The sequence below is a fragment of the Fundulus heteroclitus genome, chromosome 1 (genome assembly GCF_011125445.2).
Source record: "Fundulus heteroclitus isolate FHET01 chromosome 1, MU-UCD_Fhet_4.1, whole genome shotgun sequence".
Lineage (NCBI taxonomy): Eukaryota > Metazoa > Chordata > Actinopteri > Cyprinodontiformes > Fundulidae > Fundulus > Fundulus heteroclitus.
Genome location: NC_046361.1, coordinates 28,529,968 through 28,555,183, shown reverse-complemented (window position 1 = coordinate 28,555,183; position 25,216 = coordinate 28,529,968). Strand labels below are relative to the sequence as shown.

The following is a 25,216-nucleotide window of genomic DNA, read 5'->3' as shown; positions in this document are numbered from 1 at the left end:
CGGGGACTTGAGTAGGCAAAAGGTTTCTGTTTGGCAGGTGCAGAGGATGAGAGCGGGAGAGTAAGAGATTTGAGTGCGAGACAACGAGGAGGCCTTGTGTGACCGTTTACAAAACAGAAGCGCCGCAAATTACTCAACTACTCAACGGTGTATTGCACACAAACACCAGAATTACCTCTGATTCCACACAGGTGGCCTTCAAGTTGTGATTTAAGATAAAATTTGGAACTGTGAGAAATACAAAAAATCTCCCCGCATTTCTTTTTTTTCACGTGACAAAGATTGCTCAGTGCAAAGTTAAAGAATTCATCCTTCAGATTGATGTGGAGATCATGATTATATATTGATTTATGGCGTCCATCAATAATTTGATATACATGATTATTCACACTACAAAGCCAAAGAAAGACATGTACTGCCTTTCTAATTGCCAGACCTGCAGAATTAAGAAATTGCCGAAATACAACCTGCCTGACAACATGAAGTGGGCGAAAAGATCTTAAAAAGCAACAAAACATGCCTTGATCTGAAGAACCTCAAGAACAGGTGAAAAATTGTTTCCAGCAAACCAGAGCGAGACCCATTATCCACAAATGGGAAAAAATAGATAAACTGTGGTGAAGCTTCCTAGGAGAGGGCAATTTACCAAAATGACTCAATTCAATCAAAATTACACAAAGAGTGCATCAATGACCCATACAGAGGGGCCAGATTTTACAAATAAATAGAGACTGGGCAAATATGGCATCCATGGGAGAGCTTCAAGGTAAAAACCCGATGTCAAAAAAAGCCTATCTCACATTTGCCAAAAACCATCATGATAATCACCAAGACTATGTGATGTCTGACGGTACAATAGTGCTACATTGTGAGTCATGTGTAAAATAATTGCAGCATTTCAGAAAATGCACAACATACCCCCAGAAAAACTACAGTGGTGGCAGTGTCATGGTTTACTGCTTCAGGAGCCATGGATTCCTTTAACTACAAAAGAAGCTTGAAGCAGAATTCCCGGCCATCAGGTTGTGACTTTTTGCCCAAGTGTCGTACTTGGGCTATGCAGTAGAACAATTATCCAAAGCACACCATTAGGTACAGCCCTGAATAGCTCAACCCCCCAAGAAAATGTAGGTTTTGGAGTGGTCAAGTCAAAGTTCAAACTTGTGGCATGACTTTATTCAGACCGCTTAAGTTAAAAAAAGTAATTGAATTAATTGAATTAAATCCATTCTGCAAAGAAACGTGAGCAAACATTTCTCTATAGCGATGTGAAAGACCCGCCAAAAGTTACTGCAAACACTTTTTAGTAGTTACTGCTTCCAGAGTTGGCCCAAGCAGTTATGAAGTTGGTTTACATTGGGCCAGACTTCTTAAATCATGATATAAAAACTGTGTTTTGGTTTTACTCAGGATATATTTGTCTGATATTCACACAGTTCACACTGAGCCTGGTTCTGCTGGAGGTTTTCTTCCTGTTAATGGGGAGTTTTTGCTCTCCACCATCGCTTCATGCATGCTCAGTATGAGGGATTGCTGCAAAGCCATCAACAATGCAGACGACTCTCCCAGTGGCTCTACGCTTCTCCAGGAGGAGTGAATGCTGCTTGGAGAGACTTGATGCAATCTACTGGGTTCCCTTTGATAGGAAACTTTTTGACCAACTGTCTGATTTGATTGAATTTGACTTTGTAAAATGCCATGAGATGACGTGTGTTGTGAATTGGCGCTACGTAAATAAAACTGAACTGAATTGAAAACTCAATTGAATCAACAATAAAGCAAAAAAAGATGAGTACTTGGAATGAACAAACACTCTTTGAACTTCACGTCGCTGAATGTGTCAAAAGCACAACGACTAACTACATCTCGCCATCAATATGCATTGCAGTTTGTGTGTATGTGTGTTCTGCGTTCATCCCACAGGAATGTGCACTGAGAAGGCATTTCATTCATGGGCAAAAACGATAATGATAGGGAAGAGCAGACACAGGGAGAGAGAGAGGAGGGGGGGGCGGCAGAGAGGGAAGAAGCCTGAGAAACGGATAGCCACAATATTCATCTTAGTAAGCAGCCATATTAAGTATGGATGAGGCTGAGAAGGAGCGAGCTGAGAAAGGCACCAGGGACGGTGAGAGGAAAGTGCATAAAGGGGGATGGTTAGAGGCAAAAAAAAGCGAGAGAATGAATGGCGGGGCACACAGGGAAGCAGGCGGCTAAGTCGATGAGCCGACTGCTGCTGAGGAACGTTGCTGCAGAGCTAATCGAGAAGCAGGTTCAGCCGAGCACTCACACATCCATAATTAATCGCCATTATAAATAGTGCACGCACTTATGGGCTTACACGCTCACGCTGCTCCCTAAAAAATGCATCACTGTCATTTACACGTCAATACGGAGAATAATGAGGGGGTGTAAATAAGTGAATTTACTCAAGTACAAAATTAAGGAGCAGATCACACTGCAACACACGCTGAATTAGGCAGTAGGGGACCGCCGAGGTGCGTTAGTCAGCCGTACGTCGTAGCGGTGGGATCTGAATAGAGCCTGGGTCTGTTTTACGCTGTCCGGACCACTGAGTTTGACAGACAGCTGCGCTACGCTCTGCCTGATTAGCAAAGAGTGGGTGGGAGCATCCGTGTAACGTGTGCATGTTTTGTCAGGTGTGTCTGCGTGTGCGTATGAACAGCTCTCGTGCTTCCCAGGAGCTCCTCATTAGAAAGGAGAGCTGAGAAGCGTGAATTTTTGCATTCATTTGTTCAGAAAGTTTGGCTCCATTGAAAGATGTCATCGGGTTTTTAACTTCTGAGCAAAAATGAAATGTAGAAAGCGAAGATTTTGATGTATGGATTCATTGGTTGAGGAAAACAGCAAAGGAGTAACTAGTATTCAGCAGATTTACATCCTACCTCCCATTAGGACGAGGTATTAGCCTCAGGTTAAGCCTCAGGTTAATTATATCATATGAATATGATATAATTAACCAATATACTCAACTAAATACACGTCAACACACTCAAACAACATTTAAAACACTAACCAAGACAGCAAATATACAAGCTATATAAAGTATTGGACACCCTTTGAATTAAACCCAAATAAGTTCCTGCACCTTGTACAAATAATCTCCTTGAATTGGCTTTGAATCTCGAGTGATGCTCATCGTTTTAAATCCATAACTTCTTTAAACTTTTCCATATACCTGACATTGTGTATAATTCCTACGCCTCGTTTTTGTGCAGTGCTTGTACTGAACTTTGGTAAGTGTTTACCAAAACCTCCACAATATAACTTAAATATTGTAACACCAAAGAATGGTGCAAAATGAAAGGATAATTTTAAAACTATTAATTATTTAGCTTCTACAAAATACAGACGTGTTTCTATTTCATGTAACACCTTCCATTACTGTCTTAATTTTTGTTTTATTTCACCCCAATACCACAAATTCAGTTTTAATCAAATCTAGCAAGAAATTATTCATATCAAGCCATGTACGGTTGACTAAGTTGCTGTAAATTCTCACCACAAATCATTGCAATGTAATAAATGATTTGCATCCGAGCACATAACCCTGTGGTACACCACACACATTCAGATTTAAACACGCATTTTGTGCTCGTGCGTGTGTGTGTGTTTTGTGTGCTTGCTCACTGTTGGTCCTGGGCAGGTTCTTGTGAAAGTCCTCCCGGTCCTCCTCATGCAGGATATTGTACACGCTGGTATTGATAAGCTCCTCCTGCTTGTACTGCAGGTACTGGGTGACGTTGTCAGACACAAACACGATGCTGCCCTCCCGGTTCACCACGAACAGGAAGCCATCCAGAGCCTGCCGGCGTAGGGACGGGAGAGCGAACGGCATTAAAAACATTAACGCATCTGATCTGTGGGGGAACGTCAAACACGGGACTCACCTGCAGCAGAAGTGGCCCCAGGTGGTCCTTGTCAATGACCCCCTGACCAGTTGAAGACACGTCTGATTTCTGGACATCATCGTCATTGGATGAAGCTTTCCCTATAGGTAAGGAATAAGAGGAATGCCTTTAAAAAAAAAAAAAAAAAAAGAAACTCCCCAAAAAGCTTAAACTTCAGCCTTTTACTACCTAGCTGCACCAGCAGGGGGCAGTACTTCCAAAGTTTTTAATGTTGGAGCTAGGAGAATGGGGGGGATGTGGGTGAGGGTTAAAACTACAGGTGAGGAGGGAGACGGACAGAGACAGGTTTCTGCAGGGAGCCCGTCAGAGGAGCATGTGGAGCAAGTAGCTGCTGTCCTCATGCTTTATATTCAGTGTCAGACTGTGAGGGATCATCTGAGAGAGAGAGGGAGTGGGAGAGAGCTAGAGGTGCTGTGGAAGAAGCCGTAATGGTGCAGGGGCAGGAGCTGAGGCACCTGAATTAATGGAGGAGCTGGGACTGAGAAAGTGGGGGGGAGGCAGGGGCATCCAGAGGGGATATATAAAGACAAAAAAAAAAAAAAAAAACGGGGAGAAAGAAAGAGGTCCGGGGCGATGCTGGGGAAAAACTAATGGTGGTTGGGTTGTTGTGCAAATGTGGGATTTGGAGTGAGAGCGAGGCAGGGGCTGCTTAACAACAGGAATTATTCTGTCTGATTAGCTCCCCAGAGGCACAGATACCCACACAAAGAGGGGAAAAAAAAGGACATTACCGCAAAACAACTAGGCATTGTTAACTTCAGTAAGATGAGCAGAGAGGAAGAGAGCATGGAGATAAATGCTCTTTGCCAATCTCGTTGTACAGTTAAACCCGATGGAGACGTGATTTCAGGGGAAAAGGCACCAGTGACGGACCGACGGAGTTAAGAGAGAAAGAAAGACTGAGCCAGAAGAGCGGCGGAGAGCATGAGGAAGAGACACAAACAGGTATCGAGCGGAGAGACGAGCCTCGACGCCAGTGTCATTTCTGTCATCACTTCCTGTAACTATGGAAACATGTCAGCAGCCAGTCAGGGCTGGCGGTAGCCTCTTCCCCTTCCTGTTGAGGTTGAAGACACTGACTGACTGAGCCCCAACAGAAAAAAAAAAAAAAAAAGGGAGAAAATGCAGCAGAGCTGTCTGCCTGGTCTCCAGTAGAGAACAGAAAATATTACACATGCTTTTAACCAGGAGCCAAAGCACAGGCGTTGCTCAAAAGTATTCATACCCCTGGAACCTGTGCACATTTTCTCACATTTGAATCCCTTATTTCAGTCTATTTCCTACGGGATTTTATGAGCGAGAATAACACAAAGAGACATTAATGTTTCTCATTTGTATTCAGCCCCCTCGAGTCAGCACTTTACAGACCTTAAGTTGCATTTACAGATGCAAGTCTTTCAGGAATTGCGCCTATTAGACATCTAGAAACTGAAGGTTTAACCAGTTCTTTATCGCAAAACGGCTTCAGCCCACTCAGAGACCATGTAGAGCAACTGCGAACAAACGTCTACGACTTTCTAAACCATTTAATTGTAGGTCTGGCTGTGTGTTTAGGGCCGCTGCCCTGCTGGAAGGTGAACTCTCTTTGCACCTTCTTACAGATTGTCTCCCAGGATTGCCCTGTATGTCGCTCCGTGCCTATTCCCAGCAACTCAGACTACGAAGAAGAAAAGCACGGCCATATCACCATGCCGCCATCACTGTGTTTCACTGTTGGCACGGCGAGTTCAGGATCGTACTTTTCCACACAGAGACGTCTTGCATGCCAATGTTTGTATCAGAGCATCTTCTTTCCTGTGCTTGCAGTGGCTCCTCATACCTTTTGTTTCACAGCTTCAACGAGCCTTTTTTTTCTTATTCTCACTCTTTCATGAAGGCCAGATTTGTGGAGTGGATGACTGATAGCTGTTTGGTTTGCTGCATATTTCCAGCCATTTGGCTCCTTCTCCAATTAACGTTCTCCTTGCACATCCTGTCAGTTTAAGGGGGAGGAGTCTCTGCAGTCATGCCACATTCTTTCCAGTGGAGCAGTGCTCCAAAACACAAAAACAACACTTTGATATTGTAACGTAACCTAACTATGGATGACCTGTTAAAGCAGCTGCTTGCAGTGGATTTTATTTAGAGGTATCAGAGTGGAGGGGGCTTTTTTTGTATAATTTTATTACCACTTGCCACTACAATTTCTTTGCTCCTTTCTTACCGCCACAATTATGCACCACTTTATTGGTAAATCACATAAATTCCCGATAGCATACGTCAAGGCTGAGTACGTCACCGCGGAACGCAGGAGAAACGTAACAGATTAGAAGCGGAAAGAACGGCATCTGTAGCAGAGGTGATTATCTGGCCGGTCTGAGGAATGAAGAGCCATGTGTCTACCTGCAAACATCCAATTAGGTAGACCCTGGCGAGGTCTGATCACAGCTGTTCACCATCATGCATGCACACACACACGAATGCCACCCGAAACAGTTAAAGCTGTGAAATTTGAGGGGGATGAATGACTAATTTGTCCTTGCACCTGGGCTCAGAGGAGGGGGGTGTTTGTGCTGCGGCCCCTAGCTGTCTCCCTAATGTCAGCCCCCCCACACACGTCATGCCCTCAGTGGCCTTTATGATTTCAGACACGGGTGTCCACTCACCTTGCTCCTTGATCTGCCGTATCTGGCGCACCGTCTCTTTTAGGATGGCACACTTGTCCGGTTTGACATTGAAGCTGTCGATGTCGCTGAGGTTAGCCGAGATCAGCTCGGCCAGCTCCTCGATGTATTTGCTCTCCTGCTCCCGACGCTTTCTCTCACACCTGAGGAAGACAGGTTACCTAGGCTTGGAGCCGAGCTAAACTTCGCTAGGCTTTCAGCGCTCCTCCTAACGCTGAAAGCAATTGCTGGTCGCTTCCAAGTAGGACAGAATGGAAAAGTCGCTATGGCTGGAAAAATGAAATGTACCCTGCTTTGAAAAAAAAGCTTTAAGTTACGAATAGGCCATGTCTTTGATGTGATTATTTCCATTTTTAAAATATTCACTAAGGGAGAAGATGTTTGGGCAGCCAGTCCTTAGTAATCTGGTTCCTCTTTTGCAACTTTATGTTTCTGTTCTGTTTTTGAGGCATGATTGTGTGAAAGCTGATGCGGTTGTCAAAAACGCAGGTAAACATAATAAAAATAGGAAACGTAAACATATGGTGCCACTGAATCTGAGCCGCTCTTGTTTCAAGTGATCCGTACAAAAGCAATTCAGAGTTTCTTTATCTCACAGCATTTAAAACATATTTCTAACAGTGTAAAGAAATGCAGAGAGGAAGTTATAGAGGCGGAAGGGACTACTCGTTCTAAAATTCTTTCTAAAATTATCCATCTGGACTTTTTTTTTTTTTTGTTAAAATATATCAGTCCAGTTTAGATGTTCTTATGGGAAATTCATGGCCCCCATACATGGGGAGGTCTTGGCCAGGGCCTCAATTTGCATTTCAGGTCATCTGATTAGTAGCTTTGTTTTGTAAGCTAAACTTGACTCCAACAGTCCTTGCAACAATCTTGTAAATGGATTACAAATTTGACCATGAGCTACAGGAAAACCCCTTTGTGGTTTTCCATGATACGTTTTGATTTTCAGACATCTAATCAATTGCTCACATTAGCAGATCAGTCCTGTCAGTACGACTCTGGTTCTGTCAGAAGGAATGAGCTAAACTCCCAGCAAAGAAGCTGGAAGAAGCCTGTGGAAGGATAACCAAAACATTTAACCCAAGCCAAACTGCTTAAAAAGCCATTTTGTTAAATCAGCGGTCTCAAACTCCTGACCTCGAGGGCCGGTGTCCTGCAAACATCAGATGTGTCCTGACTGACACCTGAATCAAATGGATAAACCACATCTCTAGCTTGCAGTCAAGCTCTGCTAAGAAGTTAATGTTGGAGAAGAGCATGCTGACGCAGAGACACTAGAAAGTTGTTGCATTCGAAGGACTGGAGTTTGAGACCGCTGTGTTAAATACATAGGAGATTCATGAAAAGCTCTGGATTTGAAGGAATAGAAAAAGAGTATTTTTGTCATTATTAGGGAATAAATAAATAAAGAATTTTGGTAATCCTACTTGACCTAAAATCAGAAGTCAGAAAGTGAAATGAACTTATTCTTTCTAATAAGTTTGAGATATATACAATTAGGTATGTATATATCTAATAAGATATATACATACACTGAATAAATTCAGTGTATGTATATATCCTCTAGGGCCAGATGATAATTCAAAAACAATATATATCGATCGATTGACGTGTGCTGTGATTGAAAATAAAGAGTCAATGAAAAGTTCAAGAGAAGAACAGTTTTTCCTTCCTTTTGCATTCTAGCATATCATGTTGGTTAATATTACAGTCATTACATCCTCCCAACCAATCACAAACGCAGACACAGGAACCAAGCTCCGCCCCCTTTAAAGAGTTCAGCGAGCACCTGTCCTTTTCTCTTTTTTTAAAAACTTGCAGTTTTGGTAAAAAGTTGGTTGAATAAAGGGTTGAGTTTGAATAAAGTGTTTGTGTGTTCTTCATCTAAGAATACATCATTAAGCAACAGCATAAAATGGCCAGAGCTGAACTTAAGATATGTTTTGATAATTACTGATATTGATCAATATAATTAAAATTTTCGAAACAGGCTTTTTTTTTTTTCCCAACATCGTCCAGCCCTAGTATCGAGTATAATGCACATCACTAAGTAATATTAAAAGTAATAGTATTTAGTAAACTGCTAGGGGAAGTAAGTAAGCAAGAAATAAGTAAGCAAGAACGAGGAGATCTTGTGTTTTGGAAACATCTCAACGTTAATAACGTCGCCTTTTAAAAACCGTCAGTATGCCCATTGATAAATCTTTAAGTCCAGCATCATTTCCTACAATTGAAGTCTTCCCATTGGTTTAAGCTTTTTCCTCATTACAGCATAAATCCCTCTAATAACGTCATGGTCCAGGCTCAAGCAACCACTGACCCACTAGCCCACTTTCTTGCACCCCCCCCCCTCCCGTGTGCCGACGTCGTGCACTCACCCCAGACCGGGCGTGTCGCAAGTGGACAGTTTGCGTTTGCGGTTTTCCGAGCTCAGAGGCTCCATGGAGTTCTCCCCCAGTCCGCTCATCGCTTGCACATATCAGCCCCTGAGGGGAAGAAGAAGAAGAAGAAGCAGAAACACACATCACGCCACCAATCAAAGCACAGACCTGGATTATAAAGTCACCTTTAGTGGTTTTAAGTGGTGGTATACAGGTTCTGTTAATTGTGAAGGGGGGACTTGGGGGGCACTCGTCAACTAAAGCAGAGGAAGTACTATGAAGCAGCAGCAACAGTACGTACAGAAGGGTGAAATATGCTTATATCATGCAAATGATATTCTCCTGGCAGCGACTGACGAACATAAACATGTCTCGTCAGCATCCTCCTCCTCCTGCTGCTGCTGCTGCTTCTGCTGAGTGGAGAATGTGAGGTTATGTTTGGTGTGTGTGGACCAGCGCATTCAGGAGTTCATCAGTTCAGTCCACACACACACACACGAGCCAGATTAGCAGTGTCTCTGATGATAAGCACAACTAACCCCGTCAGACAGGCGTCCCTCTCTCTCCCTCACTCCCTCCCTCCCTCCATCCCTCCCATAATGCCTCATACTTCGTCTCCAGGAAGTGAGCTGATAAAGGTTGTGGGGAAGAGACGCAGATGGGATGAAAAAAAAAAAGAGGAGGCGGAGGAAGAGATGGGGAACGGAGGGAAGGAATGAAAGATATCAGCGAGGGAGGGTGCAGCCGGTGTGAGAAAGTGACTGCTGATTGGTCACTTGCTTTGCCACAGTGACAGCAGCCGACACTGGGGAAAAGGTAGGAGGGAGGAAAGACAGCAAAGTGCATGAGCAGGAGTGGGGCAGAAACCCAGTGAGAGGGAAAAAAAAAAAAAGTAGGGGAGGGATAATCAGAGCGAGAGGAGGAGGAGCAGCAGGACAGAAAGAGATAAAGGCTTGTCAAAGAAAGACAGGTGGGAACGGGGAACAGGTGAAGGGGGTGCGCTACATCCAGACTGTCTGGAGTGCGGCGCACGTGCGGTGCGCAGAGCAGAGCAGGCTGAACGCATCGGTACCCCTCTTAACCTTCACAGCCAGCGCAGCTTTTTCATTCCATTGATTACATGGTTATCCTCTGACCAGAGCACTGCCTCCTCCGCTGCATGGCAAATCAGGCCAGCAACAGGGGAGAGACGGCAGCCTGTTATTTAATCATCGTGCAGCATCATCTCAGACTCCCTTCACGGGAGATCTGAGGAGTCCACCAAGCCATGTCAATGAGTTTCTCCTTGTTGGCAACAAGATCCTAAAGACACCCGTCTTGTTAAGACAGGCAAACAGGCACCTGCCATGCATTCATGCATCTTGTAGAATAAAAATAAATAAATAAATCAAGGCATTCTCTTGCACTGTGATAAAAGCGAATGCTTGTGCATCATCTCCTCCCAAAAATGTTGCCCCTCTATGTGTTTCTTTCAGATATGTGCTTAGATTTCTCCCAGGAGTCCCTCCCATCAGACCCGTCTGTCTGCCTTTGTCTGCCTACCTGCATTGCCTCTGCCTAACCCCCTCGGTTTTGCTTCCCTGCGTGCCCGTCTACCCGCCTCCCACTCTGCCGCTGCTCTTCATCAGATAAAGCCACCGCTCAGGACGAGGAGAAGCAAATGTGGGGAGGGGAGGGGGGAGTCACGCAAGTTGGAGGATCGAGAACTCAGGAGTGCTTGAGTAAAAAAACTCTGCCTTTGCTCTTGCGCCGATCAAGCACGCCTGCCCGCCCGCCTATTGATGGAGTTCTCAAAGGGGGGGGAGCCGCTCTAATTGCAGAGTGAATGAGGCTGCCCCAGAGAATGGTTGATTAGGAGGCTGCTGAATGCCCCAGGGAAATGGGTCACCTCCAGCCTGGCGCGGGCCGCCCGCTTTTTCCAGCACGGGGAGAAAGTCAATTACACGCTACAGGCATTGGGGCCTGGTGGCAGAGGGTGCAGCGAGGTCTGCGCTTGGTACAATGCGGCGGTGAAGGGGGGGCGGGGGGGGGGAGCATTAGACGTGGACAGGAGAGGATGATGGCAGAATTGAGGGCAGCAAGAGGAAAATAGGAACGGGCATGAAGATGGTATTTTAAAACCGAGGGGGCGGATAGGGTGGAAGGAGGAGAAAGGAAGCCAGTTTTTTTAAGACTTAAGTTTTGGCCCTACTAGGAAGTGATTATTAAATACAGTCAGATTTACACGGAAAGGGAGGGCGCGTTTTTTTAAATGTTGAAACGCTAATCAAGTTTCTCTGCCGTGAAACGTGAACAAAAACACGGCGCCCTTGGAAACGTATTAATTCCTCTTCCGCTTCTTGTCACGTTCCACCCACCAACTTTAATGTGTTTCACTGGGATTTTGTGTCAGTGACCAAATGAGTGGAGTGTAATTGAATTCAATCCCTTTGAGTGGATACTGTGTAGAACCACCTTTTTTTGCTGCAATTACAGTCATTCATGGTATGTGACTACCAGCTATAAGTATGTAGGGACTGACGTTTGTGCCCATCCGGTGCTAATTAGCACCACCCAGAAACCCCGTCAACTCTGAACAGCTTCTCTGCGACGATACGTTGCAGTAGTTCCCGGTGTGAAGGGGGCCTAAGACTTACATTGGGGTCTCATCTAACCAGAGCACCTTTGATTGCTGTGTCCCCTTCTTGGTTTGTGGCAAATTGCATGAAGTAGTTCTTTTGGTTTCCTTTCAAAAACGACTTCCTTCTTGCCACTCTTCAACAAAAGGCCAGATTTCTCGCATAGGTCTCCTGTTGACAAATCCCCGCTCCCTCTTCATCTCTGCAGCTCCTCCAGTTTTACCATGCACCTCTTGGCTGCTTCTCTATCCCCTGTCAGATTACAATGCGCTGTTTGTCCCTCTTCCATCAGGTAAACGCTTCAGAAGCCTCAAAGCCAAAACAAATAAGCTTAGAAACAGCTTCTTCCCAAGAGCTGTGAGGGCAATCGCCCCCTGACGGGAGACTGCAATCCAACGAACCCTTGTTCATTGCATGTTTGTTTGTCAGGGTTTTTTTTGTCTTCATTATGTGTAATATGAACCGGAGTAGCCAAAAGAGAAATTTCGCCGCAATGACAAACAAAATATTCTGATTCTGATTGTCGTACCACGATAAACATGGAAGCACATGCCAACCATGCTGTACTGCAAGTTGATGGGCATTGCTTACAGCTCACAGCATCCACCTGAGCAGTGGGTGTAAGATAAGTGTGGGATTTTCTCCATGTCTGAGGAGAAATTGTGTGTTGCGATCTCCATGCAGGCTTTTCAAATCTCTTCAGTCCTGGAAATAGAAACAAAGCAGCACCATCCTAAACATGTTATTATCTGCAGCAGATCCTACTGATCAATGTATTTATAAGATCTATAAGATCAGACAGACACTGGGAAATCCTATGATGCCTTCGCTCTGTGAGTATCTTAAATAAGCCTGAATTGCCCCTTACAGTTCATCATGGTCACAGGTTTGTAACTAAAATCTGAAATATATCCAAATTTCAGATTTTTGACTGTAAACTATTTTGAAGAGCATGTATAATTTTCCTTCTACTTTGCAGTTGTGTCATACTTTGTGTTTGTCTATCACATAAAATCCCTAAAAGGTTACGGTTGTAATGTGACAAAATGGGAAAACGCTCAAGAGGTATGAATACATTAGCGATACTAGCAGCGTTTAAGCTGTCTGAATTGCAGAATCAGCAATAATGTGAAAACTCCAAAATGCATGTGAGACTGAAATGCTCTGGCTGATTTTACACCCCTCTACATATGTGGTGCCATGCTGGGATAAGCGCAAAAGAGGAGTTGAGGAAACTTTGCTTAATGCCAAGTTTTCCTCAGATGGTTGGGTGACTTCAGAAACCCCCCGTCCATGTCCTCAGGAAATTTCCAACATCAGCATGGAAAATTTGTGTCACAGAAAATCCAAACGGGTCCCTTCTTGGGCGTGGTGTTGCTTTCTGATGGGGCTGAGCAAACTTCTGCATAAACTGGCTCTGTTCGAGCGTAATCCTGCTTATAAACCTCCTGCTTTCAGGAATATATCTCTTCCTCTCGAGAGCATTAGATGACATAAGGGAAACGCGTGAGCCTTCTGAGGTAAAATGCTTAGAAAACACCCAGCAAGACATTAGATGAGTAACAAAAAAACAAACCAAAAAAAAAAACAAAACAAAAGGGAACAAGACCTCGGTGAGGATTGAGACCAAAAAGAAGGGAGAAACAAGTCAGTTAGATGGGTAAGAATTGGAAGTTTAGAGGTTTAATTGCAATGTCGGTAATCAAATGATGCCGGTGCATCAGCTTCAGCAAATATACTAGAAATCCTAAAATGATGGAACTCATGGAAACCAGATTCAATAGTCCAAATATGATGGTGTATTAAAAACATACAACAAAATTATCAGCAATATTATGAACTCAACGTAAAAGCTAAACACTGAATTAAAAGTTGAACAAGAACAAAAAGTGCAAATTTTCTGTGTTTAAATGCTACATCAAAGATGAGCATTTGGTTTGCTTTTAACCTTTTCAGCTATCTTCAGGAGCACCGCAGGGAACTGTGCTGGCACCATTTCTGTTTACCCTCTACACTGCAGATTTCCCCATCAGCTCACCAGGCTGACACCTCCGGAAAATCTCTGGTGACTCTGCCAGAGTCGGTCTCATCACAGAGAAGGACAAGTCAGAGTACAGACAGTGGATAGAGCTTTGTAGGCCGGTGCCAGGAGAACCACCTCATGTTAAATGCAGCAAAAACAAAAGACGCAGACCGACCTCACAGACAAAAGTGAACATCCAGGGAACTGATGTGGAGATAGTGGACTTTTATAAGTACCTGGGTGTTCACCTGAACAATAAACTGGACTGGAGTCACAACACTGATGAGCTCTTTGCAAGGAAGGTCAGGGCAGACTCTACCTCCTGAGGATACTGAGGTCTTTTGGAGTACAGAGGGCGCTCCTGCAGACCTTTAACTCTGTGGTTGCATCAGCCATCTTTCATGGTGTGTTGTTGTTGGAGCAGCAGCTGATCTGTAGCTGAGAGAACCCGGCTGGATAAGGTCATTAGGAGAGCCAGCTCTGTCCAGGGATGTCCCCTGGACCCAGTGCAGGTGGTGGGAGACAGAAGGACTGTAAGGAAAAATCACATCACTGATGGACAATGTCTCCCACCCCATGCATGGAGCTGTTGCAGAGCCGGAGAGCTCTTTCAGTGACAGACCGCTGCATCCCAGATGCTCTAAGGAGTGTTTCCACAGGTTGTTTCTCGCAGCTGCAGTCAGAATTTAATGCAATCTCTGCTACTCACAACAGACTCAATAACCGTTTACATCATGCTAATCGTGGCACAGTTTCTGCACCGATCATTGATCGTTTACACCGTGCCCAGATGCTATGATAACTTGCACAAGCCTTAGCTACTTCAGGATGCTGCTGCACTATCATGCACGTTGCATAGATACCGTATCGCTGTGTGTTATGTAAATAGGCTTTTCCACTGTTAAATTTGTTTCCCCCACTGTACCACATTTATTTACTCTGGTATTTACTTTATTTTCTACTCTCTGTGTTTCTTTAGAGCCAATTTTAGATTAGACTAGTCTAGTTTGCTCTTTTTTCTTATTTTATTTATTATTAATAATTGTGTGTAACAGTCTGTGTGTTTGCCACTGTCACACTCGCATTTCCCCATTGCAGGATATCAAAGGAATTCTAATCGTATCTTATTTAGGGAGCCCATTGCAGAGATGAGGATGAATGGAGACCTTCCTGCATGTTTCAGTTCTATATTTTATAAAGTTAATAAACGGAAGAAATGGTGCATCAGTGCAGCTCCCAGATTAAAATAACGGGTGATGTACATCTTTGCCGTTTAATGGCTTTGAACCTTGCGGACCTGACTCTCAACCCGGATCTTGACCTGAATGATTTCACGGGGTCGCTGCCCTCCACTGTGATCCGTGTGTTTTCTGGGTCATTAGACAAGCTCGTCAGGAGAATCACTTGGTTCAACGGTGCTGAGTCATCACTACGGTAAGCTGTTAAATTCTGCCAAAGGGTCTGAGACCATCAGTGACCCCCAATAGTCCAGATGAAACTTTATTTTATTAATTTCCAGGTTTGAGGTTAAAATGTAAGACAAGGATCACCTCATAGATCAAAAATGTACTCTAAACTATTTATTTGGTGTATTGCACACTAAAAGTAAGAAAACTGCACAATTTCTATTGAAGTGCTTTGATAAAAAAAAAAAAAAAAAAACATCGTTTGGGCTGGAATTGTGCAACCTTTATGATCCAAAGAGACATTTTTATATAATTTCCCCTCAAAATGAAGGTTTTCCTGTGCCACACAACCTACTTAGAACTTAAAGTTGGTATTTTTATGAAAATGACAACAAATAACTGAGGGTCAATAAAATAAGTTTAAGAAACATCTATTTCCTGTCTTTCTGATTATGACTTGATCAAGACTTTTTTGATGTCGGGGAAACACACTATTTACTTCACTATCAACAGAAATCCTGTTAATTTCAAATGTTCAAAAAACTTTTCCTATTTAGTGCCTACAGCGCTGTAAAAAAGTATTCACCTTCTTACAAATTTCTTACATTTTTGCTTTTTTTGTTACATTTAAATGTTTCAGATCATCAAACAAATGCTACCATTAGACAAAGATAACTGGGGTAAATAAAAACAGATTTAATTTATCAAGGGGGAAAAGCTGTAAAGCCAGCCTCGCCCCTTTATGTGAAAAAGTAATTGACCCCTAAACCCTTGGCGGCAACATACAGAGTTTGCAAAACTGGCAATGAGTCTTTTTCATCACTCCAGAGGAATCTTGGACCACTGTTCTTGGCTGAATCGTTTTAATCCAGTAAAAACGTCCAGAATTTAATTTGGCCACTATAAAAGTTTTAATTATTATCAAATCTGCTGGTGTGCATTGGATCCTTGTCCTGCTACATAAATCAGGTGTGTTTCAGCTTAATGTCACAAACTGATGGCTCGACATTCTCTTCTACAAGACTTTTTGGTAGAGAGCTTCGCAGGTCTTCAGTTATGGTCAGCCTTTAAGACCATGAAGCAGCAGAGCAGCTCCAGACCATCATATTAACACCACCATATTGATATATTTTCTTTTCTGAGATGTTGTAGTAGTTTTATGCCAGATGTAAGAGACACACGACTCCTACAAAGTTCTACTTTTGTCTCATCATTGCTCAGTTTTTCTCCAAAAAATCTTGGAGATTGAGATGTTTTATTTTTGTTGTTGGAAATATGCTGTGGCTATAAACGTAGCTCACCACCGTCAGGGTGTGAATGTGTGCGTGAATTAGTCAATGACTGTAGTGCGAAGCGCTTTGGGGTCGTCACACTAGGTAAAGCGCTATATGTTTTCTTCAGATCTAGATAATGGCTCTCATTCCCAAAGCCTTAGAAATACCTCTGTAGCTATTTTCAGACTTAAAAATGTCAATAACTTTGTTTCTCATTTGTTCTTAAACTTCTTCAGATCGGAGCCACTACGATGTAGCAGCCTAAGTTAGCATCTTTGCTATGGTGTACCCTGTTTGTATCCCTGTTGCGTCAGGAAGGGCATGTGATGTAAAAATTTAGCTAAGTCTACGTGCAAGTTGGAATGACATACTGTGGTGATCCCTGAATAAGTAAGGAGCAATACGTTGCTTTTAAGTTCTTTAGTCTACTTAATGTTGTTAGACAGGTTCCTGCTAAGTTATTTCTTGATTATACAAGGCTGGGAATAATTGGGCCTGGATGTTGGTAGAAAATGTATCTAAAGAGCCCAGTGTTAACATTTTTAGTTCCTTTCCTTCACCAAAATTAACATTCTTTAGCTCATTATTTCTGTTTTATTTGTCTATTTTCATTGCATTCTACTTTCATCTCATGCAAAGCACATTGTATCACACCTGTTGTGTAAGAAAAATGTTCTCTAACAAAAGACTGATTGACTGGTTGGAAAAAACGGTAAATCATGGTTTCTTGTGGGTGTAGATACTTTTTGCCACACTGGGTCTGGATGGTTTAGTCTTTTCCTAATAAAAAAATATCATAATTTCTAAACTACTTTTATTTATCAACATAATCTTTGCAGGATTTCAAAGTAGGGACAGGCTGTATCGTATTGTTTCTCATTTCTGTGAAAATGTATCGTGAAATTGATAAATTGATAAACTCCCAAAACTGATTACTTTTACTAATTTCTCTGCTGTTGCTTGCATGAGTGCATCACTAAACTAAAAATATGATAAAATGCAGTTGCTGTGAGAAGTGTAGTGATTAAAAATCCTACTTCTTTATGTAATGAATGTCTGAAAGAAGTCTATTTCAAAATGTGTATGTTTTAAAGGCCAGTACTTGTGTTTGTGTAGCTTTGACTCCACTGAAATGCAGTCATGGTTGACAAAAAAAATAATACTGCAAGGAAGCTGCAAATATTGCCCACTCCCTTTGTAAAATTTGGTTGGTGATCTGAAACATTTAGGAGCGACAAAAAAAAGCAAAAAAAGAAGAAATCTGTGAGGGGATCAATTCTTTTCAAAAGCACTGTACACAAGGACCTATGAATCACAGAGCAGTGGAGTCAGGGAAACGTTTTACAAACTAAATAACTAAAAGTTATACTTTGCTTTTCCAGTTGATCAGAGAGTCTAGACACTTCGGGTCTGTGTTTATCTTCACGAGACAGACAATGACAGAAAGAAAAACAGCTACTCACCTTAACTCACCCATATATAGTCAGACCGATACTTGAAAAGTTTACAATAACTGGAACTTCGACAAGGAAGGCTGAACGAGGAGCCAAGTTTATCTTGTCAACAGTGAGGAGTATGACTAACAGCTTCCAGAGTCTAAAGGGCTTAGATTTAAATTCTTTAAAGGCATTAAATCATGGTGCTTCATGTCTTCTGCATAAAGTAAATACTTCTAAAATGTCCTTTACAGCTATTATAATTTGGTCGCAACTTGCGGAGGATGTGCTGCCCCTAGCGGAGGAGTTTAAGTATCTTGGGGTCTTGTTCATGAATTAGGGGAAGATGGAGCGGGAGATCGACAGGCGGATTGGTGCAGCGTCTGCTGTGAAGCGGGCGCTGTACCGATCCGTTGTGGTGAAGAGAGAGCTGAGCCAAAAGGAGAAGCTCTCGATTTACCGGTCGATCTACGTTCCTACCCTCATCTATGGTCACAAGCTTTGGGTCGTGACTGAAAGAACGAGATCCCGGATACAAGCGGCCGAAATGAGTTTTCTCTGTAGTGTGTCTGGGCTCTCCCTTAGAGATAGGGTGAGGAGCTCAGTCATCCGGGGAGGACTCAGAGTAGAGCCGCTGCTCCTTCACATCGAGAGGAGCCAGTTGAGGTGGCTCGGGCATCTGATCAGGATGCCTCCTGGACGCCTCCCTGGTGAGGTGTTCTGGGCACGTCCCACCAGGAGGAGGCCCAGGGGAAGACCCAGGACAGGCTGGAGGGACTATGTCTCTCGGCTGGCCTGGGAACGCCTTGGGATTCCTCCTGAGGAGCTGGCCCAAGTGGCTGAGGAGAGGGACGTCTGGGCCTCCCTACTGAAGCTGCTACCCCCGCGACCCGGCCAAGGATAAGCGGAAGGATATCCGCTTATCCAGTGTATATATATATATATATATATATATATATATATATATATATATATATATCCAGTGCGCTCTATGTTGAAGTACAGATTATATTGACTGTACAACTGATTTTGTTTTTCACAAATTTTGTATAAAGGGAGAATATTGTTTTAAAGTTAAAAACCTTCACATCCAAAATCTACTTCCTTGTAAGAGTTCAATCATTTATAGCCCTTTTTTAATATTCTCAACTGCCACAATAAAATTAAATTTACAGTCATGTTGCTGTTTTATTCAAAAGCTCATTAAAAGCCAAGGGAGTAATCCTCAAGTATTGAATGCTCATTTAATAGATGCTAATCTGAAAATATTTAAGTGGACGCAGATTTCTACAGCATTACACTTCATCACCTGGGGTGGTTGTTTCCGTCTTTACGCGTTTGTGCTTCGTCGAACAACAACTGCACAGCGACAGGCAGCGGATCACCTGCGAGTTAAACTATCAGACTTTAAGAAAGCAGAATCAAAATGGATGAACAGTAGCTACAAAAGCAACACTATGGTTTGGGGAGACAGAAAACACAGCTGAGAGACAACAGAACTCCCACAGCAGAGTGAGTCACGGCGTACGTGGGGGGAGCTTGAAACAATGCAACAAACAAGAATATGGAGCAGAGAGTTACTGGGGGCAGACCAGGAAAAAGTGAGCAACTAACACCACCTTGATTCTGAGTCTCAGCCGTGGACTTTATCTCATACTAACGGGAGGATTATTCCTGTCTGAACATCATCATTAACCTCTGGGGAATCCCCGCACTGATGGTAAAAATCCTCATGCAGTCCCTTAAACCTTGAAGTACACAAAAAAAAAAAAAAAAAATCCCTCAAGTTTGATTAAATTAGAAAATCAGTTTTAAATAGTTTGACCGCTCCACCTCTGACTGAAACGAGGGAGTCGTGATGCTGGGAGGCATCGAATTCCTGAATGGCTCTCTTTCTATTATCTTCATTATAGCTGACAAAACAGAGAAGGCAGCAGGGTCAGAGCCGGCTGCTGCTGACAAAAGGCAGGAAGGTGAATAGGTAAAGTGACAGAGCGAGAGGGAAAGGACTGCTCTGGATAAGTGATGCAAATAGCTGCCTGCTCGCCGCTCTTTTATAATCTCTGTTGGCAAAACAGAGGTGCGCAGCCCTTGCCTGGACGTGTGAGCTCACATCGGTGACATATCGCCCATGACGTTGAAAGGAACCGCTGATTCATCCAGATATCGAATATTTCAAAGCTACATTGGTCAGAAGTTTACATACAATCAGTATCAACATTAAAGTCACAAAAAGTGGGAGCTTGAGATGATAAAATTGAGCAGCTTGCTTTTTTTGGGGGGTGGGGTAGAGTATATAGGCTCAATATAGGCTCAAATTTAAAGATGCACTACATCCATAAAAATTAAACTTCTGCTAGGCTTCAATAAGCATAATTCAGGGTTGATTCTTGCTGGATAATTGACTATTCTTCACATTAGAGCTCATTGAAACTGGATGGGTTCCTGAACCAGGCCTCAGTTTAAAACATAGAACATAACAACAGCTTAGGTTGGCTTGCTTCATGCATCCAAAACCTGTTTTGATGAGACACTAAACTGTCAATGTTTCAACCGTCTGACAAAAAACCTTTAAGTCTTGCAAGGAATTTTTTTTAACATGTTCAAGAACAGTGAAGGAACTGGTAGATGCTGGAGCGCCAGCGAAGGGAGCGCCACATTAACATGGACTCAGAGGCTGCAGACAAAGTTGATAAGGAACAGACGAGGTGAGGCTTTCAAACAATACAACCCTGTACTAACTGTGAAGCATGGCTGTGGTTGCATCACGCTGACAGGATTCCTCGATAAGGCGTCGCACAATAGGAAGGCAATGGAAGGACAGAAACTTGATCATTTTGTATTTCAACAGGACACAGATTCCCAACACATATAAAATACTGGTTTTGGAAAAGATAAAGAAGCTAACATTAAACTTCTGGAATGGCCCTGACCTGAACCTTGTTGTATGGTCTGTGGTTAAACACAGGGTACCTCCAAGGAAAGCAACCAGTTTAAAGCATCTTATCAGTTCTGATAAAAGCAGAGGACAAATATCCAGTTAGAATTATGTCAGAACCCTGTTCATGGCTACAGTGCGTGGCTTCCCTGCAACTTTCACACAAACGTAATACTCAAATATTAAAAATATCCGAGCGGATCAGAGAAAATCCACAATCATTTTAAACTCCCTGATGTTTATTTATTTAGTTGTGTTATTAGTCCCTGAGAAGAATGAAAACCTCAAATGCATACTTTAAAGCCTCAACTTAATATGCCATTCATGTCAAAGAGCGTATGTAAACCTTTGACCGGCACTGATCTATTCAGAAAGATTGAAGATTTAAATGAGGGTTACTGCTTTAGCCTGTTCTCATACGTGAAGCTTAAAAAATGATGGAAAAACCAAATCCATGTCTGGTTTAACTTAGCAGGAAATTAAGCTTTATAATTTATAAAGTCTATGATTCCAGGGCTGCGCTGCACATGTGAAACAGCTGTAGTCTAGTTTTCAGGCCAAGGGCCCAAACTTCTGCTGTCTAGAGATAGAAACGGGCTATGCTTGACTGATTTATGAAACTGATGCTAAATAATCTTGCAGTCTGTAAGTCATTTGTCACAATTAACTAAAACTAAAGGTCTAATCTGTAAATGATCAACTATAGTACCTAGAATCCAGGGTCACCCACTAAGTTAAAGAACTTCAGAGAAACACTAGTCATTAAAGCTACAATGACACATAAACCTGTAGAAGTCAAAGTAAAATGCTGAAGTTTCCAAGCAAACACGATCAACTTCACATGACAAATACTTGTGTTTAGAATGTTTCTCTTTTGTCTTCTGTTTTTACTCGGAGCGTTGCTACAACATTTTGCTCAAATGTACATTGTGAACATGCAGTTGAATGACAGAAAAAAAGAGTCTAAGTCTAGGTCATGTCCATATTTTGCCTTGTTATAAAAATAGTTCCAACAGTTCAAACTGAGCATGGATTATACCTTAAACCTGAAAACACAAAGTTTAATTGGGGTTTTTATGTGGTAGACCAACAAAGTGGTGCATAATTGTTTAAAATGCTTCACAATGTTAATAGTGGAGATTAAATTGCATTCTTTGCAGCCAGTTGGCTTTAAAATTCACATAATTAGCTAACCTGTGTCCACCTGTGGGTAATTTAAGTCCCTGTAAATCCAGCTTTTCTGTCAACGCTTTGAAAGTTTATTAGAGAACATTAGTGAACAAACAGCATCGTGAATAATGGTGTAATTTAAGAGGCCTTGCTTGCAGTTTGCCACATGTCATGCACGGGACAGAGAAAGTGGTGGAAAATGTGCTCTGATCACATGAGACCGAATATAATACTCTAATTCTGAGTGTAATGCTATGATAGAATGTGTGGCAGAAAAGTAACGCTGCACATCGCCCAAGATAACATCCCAATGGTGAAACGTGGTGGTGGCATTCTGCTGTGGGAAAACATTTCTTTAACAAGCACAAATAAAGCAAAAAAAACCTGTTAGATGCTGTTCAAGATGTGGGAACAGGGCCAATGACCACCATTGGGCAGGACGGTTGCACGATACTTTGGATCACTACATCAGTGTTAAAATGGCCCAGTCAAAGTCTGGACATAAATCCAATTGACAATCTGTGGCAGGACATCAAAATGTGCTGTCCCTAATGCTCCCCATTAGACAAACAGGCATAGATTTGCGGTCTTTAGATGTATAAAGTTGCTAGATTGAATTTCCAGCTGTAACGACAGTGAAAACTGGTACACCAAGTTATTGGCTCAACTGGAATGAAAGCACTCTGCATTTTTCAGATTTTTACTCATACATTTTCTAAGCTACTGATCATTTCCCCCTCTAACGGACAAATATGCATCATTCTGTATTTGTCCACAATATAAAATCTTATTAAAACACGTAGCTGCAACATGACAAAATGTTCAAACTGCAAGGAAACACCGTTAGACGCTGCATTCGTTTAGTTTTAGTGGTTGTAGAATGACTCCAACTCTCATCTCCCAAACTCTTGGTGCTTTAAGGTCTCCCCTTTCTCACGGCCTCCCCCACTCTGACTCCAACCCTCACGCCGTTCACTCCTGCTGTCTGCGCGGCAGCAGCATGTCTGCAGGAAAATGTGTATGAGAACACACACGAACGAAAGAGAAACTGTGGTCTGGTGAAACCGGAGTACAGTTTCTCCGTGTGTTTGTGTGTGTTGTTGTCACCTGCAGACTGGGGGTGGGGGAGATTAATGCTCTCCTACAGCCTCTGTGGCAGGTAGAGCACAAAGAATAATTTGATTTCTCCTTCTGTCTCCTTGCTGTCGTCCCTCTCCTTCCTCATTTTCTCGACTGTCGGAAAGTATTCAACTCTCTTTGTTTTCCCCCTTCCAACTCCTGCCACCAACCCCGTCAAGTTCTTTTTAAAAACAGGCTTTCCACTTTCCAAGATTCAAACCACAAGACAAAAAAAAAAAAAAAACAAACAAAACAAACAAAAACACCTCAATAAAACATCCGCCTCAGAAAACATGGCAGTGTTCTCTGAATTTCAGTGCTCAGGTCAGGAGGATGTTGCAAGAATGTGGCAACAATGAGAAACTGAGTCTGACAAGCGGCTCATCCTGAACCCAGCAGGCCGTTACCATGCCAACCATACAGGATGTTAGCCCACCTTGTGATGGCGCCAAGATGACAGACGGTCAGCTGCCCCCCCCTCACTCTGGGGGTGTTCTCCTTTCTGGGCTGATCAATTGACTCTGGAGAGGGAGGAACAAAAAAAAAAAAAAAAAAAAAAACACATGCAGGAAAAGTTGAGCTCTCATGCTCACCAGTGTAAGTTCATTAGGGCGGTATTAATGAATAACCTGCAGCCATATTAATCAGAAGCCTGAAGAAAACCTGAAACAGGAGCTCCTTAATGAGTAAGGAACTATGAGAGAGCCTCTGTATGCACTTTTGTCTTCATTACGGGTGCAGAGCACATGCAGTGTGGCTCCTGCTAATTTGCATTAATGCCCAGACCACTCCCACTCGACAGACAAAAATGCTCAACTCCACACACACACACACACACACACACACACACACACACACACACACACACACACACACACACACACACACACACACACACACACACACACACACACACACAGAAAGTGATGCCGAGGAACAACTTCTACAGGAAGCCACACAGCTGAAACCCAAAAGAGGCAATTCTAGAAATCATCCAGCTGCTCCGACTGCCAACCGAGAGCACCTCCGCATCTTTTCATCTAAAAATTAGCACCATGAATCCAAAAAAAAAGTGGATTGATAACTTCAAGAACTTATTGGCAAAGGTTTCCCGTGCTTCAAGGATTCAGGGGAACAGCCCCCCCACCACACACACACACACACACACAACTATTAGGTTAAATTGCAGCGCTAATCCCGGTGGCACATAACAGGCTAATTTGTGCCCATTTAGATGCCGATAAGAACCAGAGTGTGTTTGTCTGTGTATTTTGGCTAGACTGAGTTGTTGCAGAAGCTCAAGTGTTCTGTCTGAACAATCACAAGAGAGTATTTCGTAGGGGTAAACAGTGCGTAACCATGAGAACCATGAGGTAGTTTCCATGACACCCTATTATCAGTAAAGCACACCAATAACGCATCAATCTGTATGCATGCGTCTTGGTTTTTATATAACAACAGGGTCCAAACCCGAAAAAAGACGCTTAATTCGGGGACATCCTGTCAATGTGGGGACCAAATTGTTTTTTTTTTTTTTTAAGGATTATGGCCACAAAAGCACAAGGTAAGGGTCGGGATTTGGTATTTACAGCACCCTCCACACTTATACCCCCGTCCAATTCATAGACAATAACAATAGGTATATTTTTTAAATTAAAACATAACTTTTTTTTAATCCATGGTTGTCAAATTCTGGTACAAGAGTTACAAATGGAACTTTTAACACTTTTTGGTGGTAACAAGAAAATATTTTGCCATTAACTATTTACAAGGTAAATATATAACAAATTAGCGTGAGGGAAACCTTTTTCAAAGATCAAAATGTGGGCAGAGTAAAGCTCTGGCGTGGGGGTTAGGTCTTTAAACGTGAGAGTATTACCAAACCCAACGTAATCATGTTTTGACTGCAAGTAGGGAAAACCAGTTGAATTTGACAATTATCATTCAAAAGGATTCAAGGCACATGTTCACAAATAAGTCGTGTATCTAGCGGGTCCATCTTGAAACAAAGGGTGAATATGCGGAGAAGAAGTAGCTCATCCTCAGTGTTATGCAGAGCGGAGGATCTGTGATCCTGTGGGACAGTTTATTGTGAGAGTAGATAGCATTATAAACTCTTTGAAGTACTAAAACATTGACAGATGAAAGATGATGGTGTCTGGCAGGACACTAAACATTTAATTTCTTTAATAGCAGCAGTCTGCAGTTTCGGGTCCTTTGAAAACCAGTGGGTTGAGATGAAGAACTGAT

At 42.7% G+C, this 25,216-nt stretch overlaps 1 protein-coding gene across 3 annotated transcripts in view; it reads right to left on the bottom strand.

The window, feature by feature from the left end:
• LOC105928590 (nuclear receptor coactivator 3) overlaps positions 1-25,216 on the bottom strand; it is an 83,816-nt gene that overhangs the window by 16,347 nt on the left and 42,253 nt on the right. Inside the window, exons 2-6 of one of the 3 annotated variants that reach the window (XM_036139729.1) lie at positions 23,403-23,487; positions 8,980-9,087; positions 6,578-6,738; positions 3,912-4,012; positions 3,652-3,826 (exon numbers count right to left, since the gene is read on the bottom strand). In XM_036139729.1, the coding sequence (XP_035995622.1) occupies positions 3,652-3,826; positions 3,912-4,012; positions 6,578-6,738; positions 8,980-9,068 (526 nt within the window). In that variant the 5' untranslated portion in view covers positions 9,069-9,087; positions 23,403-23,487. Of the gene's footprint in view, positions 1-3,651; positions 3,827-3,911; positions 4,013-6,577; positions 6,739-8,979; positions 9,262-23,402; positions 23,488-25,216 lie in introns of those variants that run through there. The other 2 variants (XM_021318200.2, XM_036139726.1) reach the window with 2 other exon arrangements.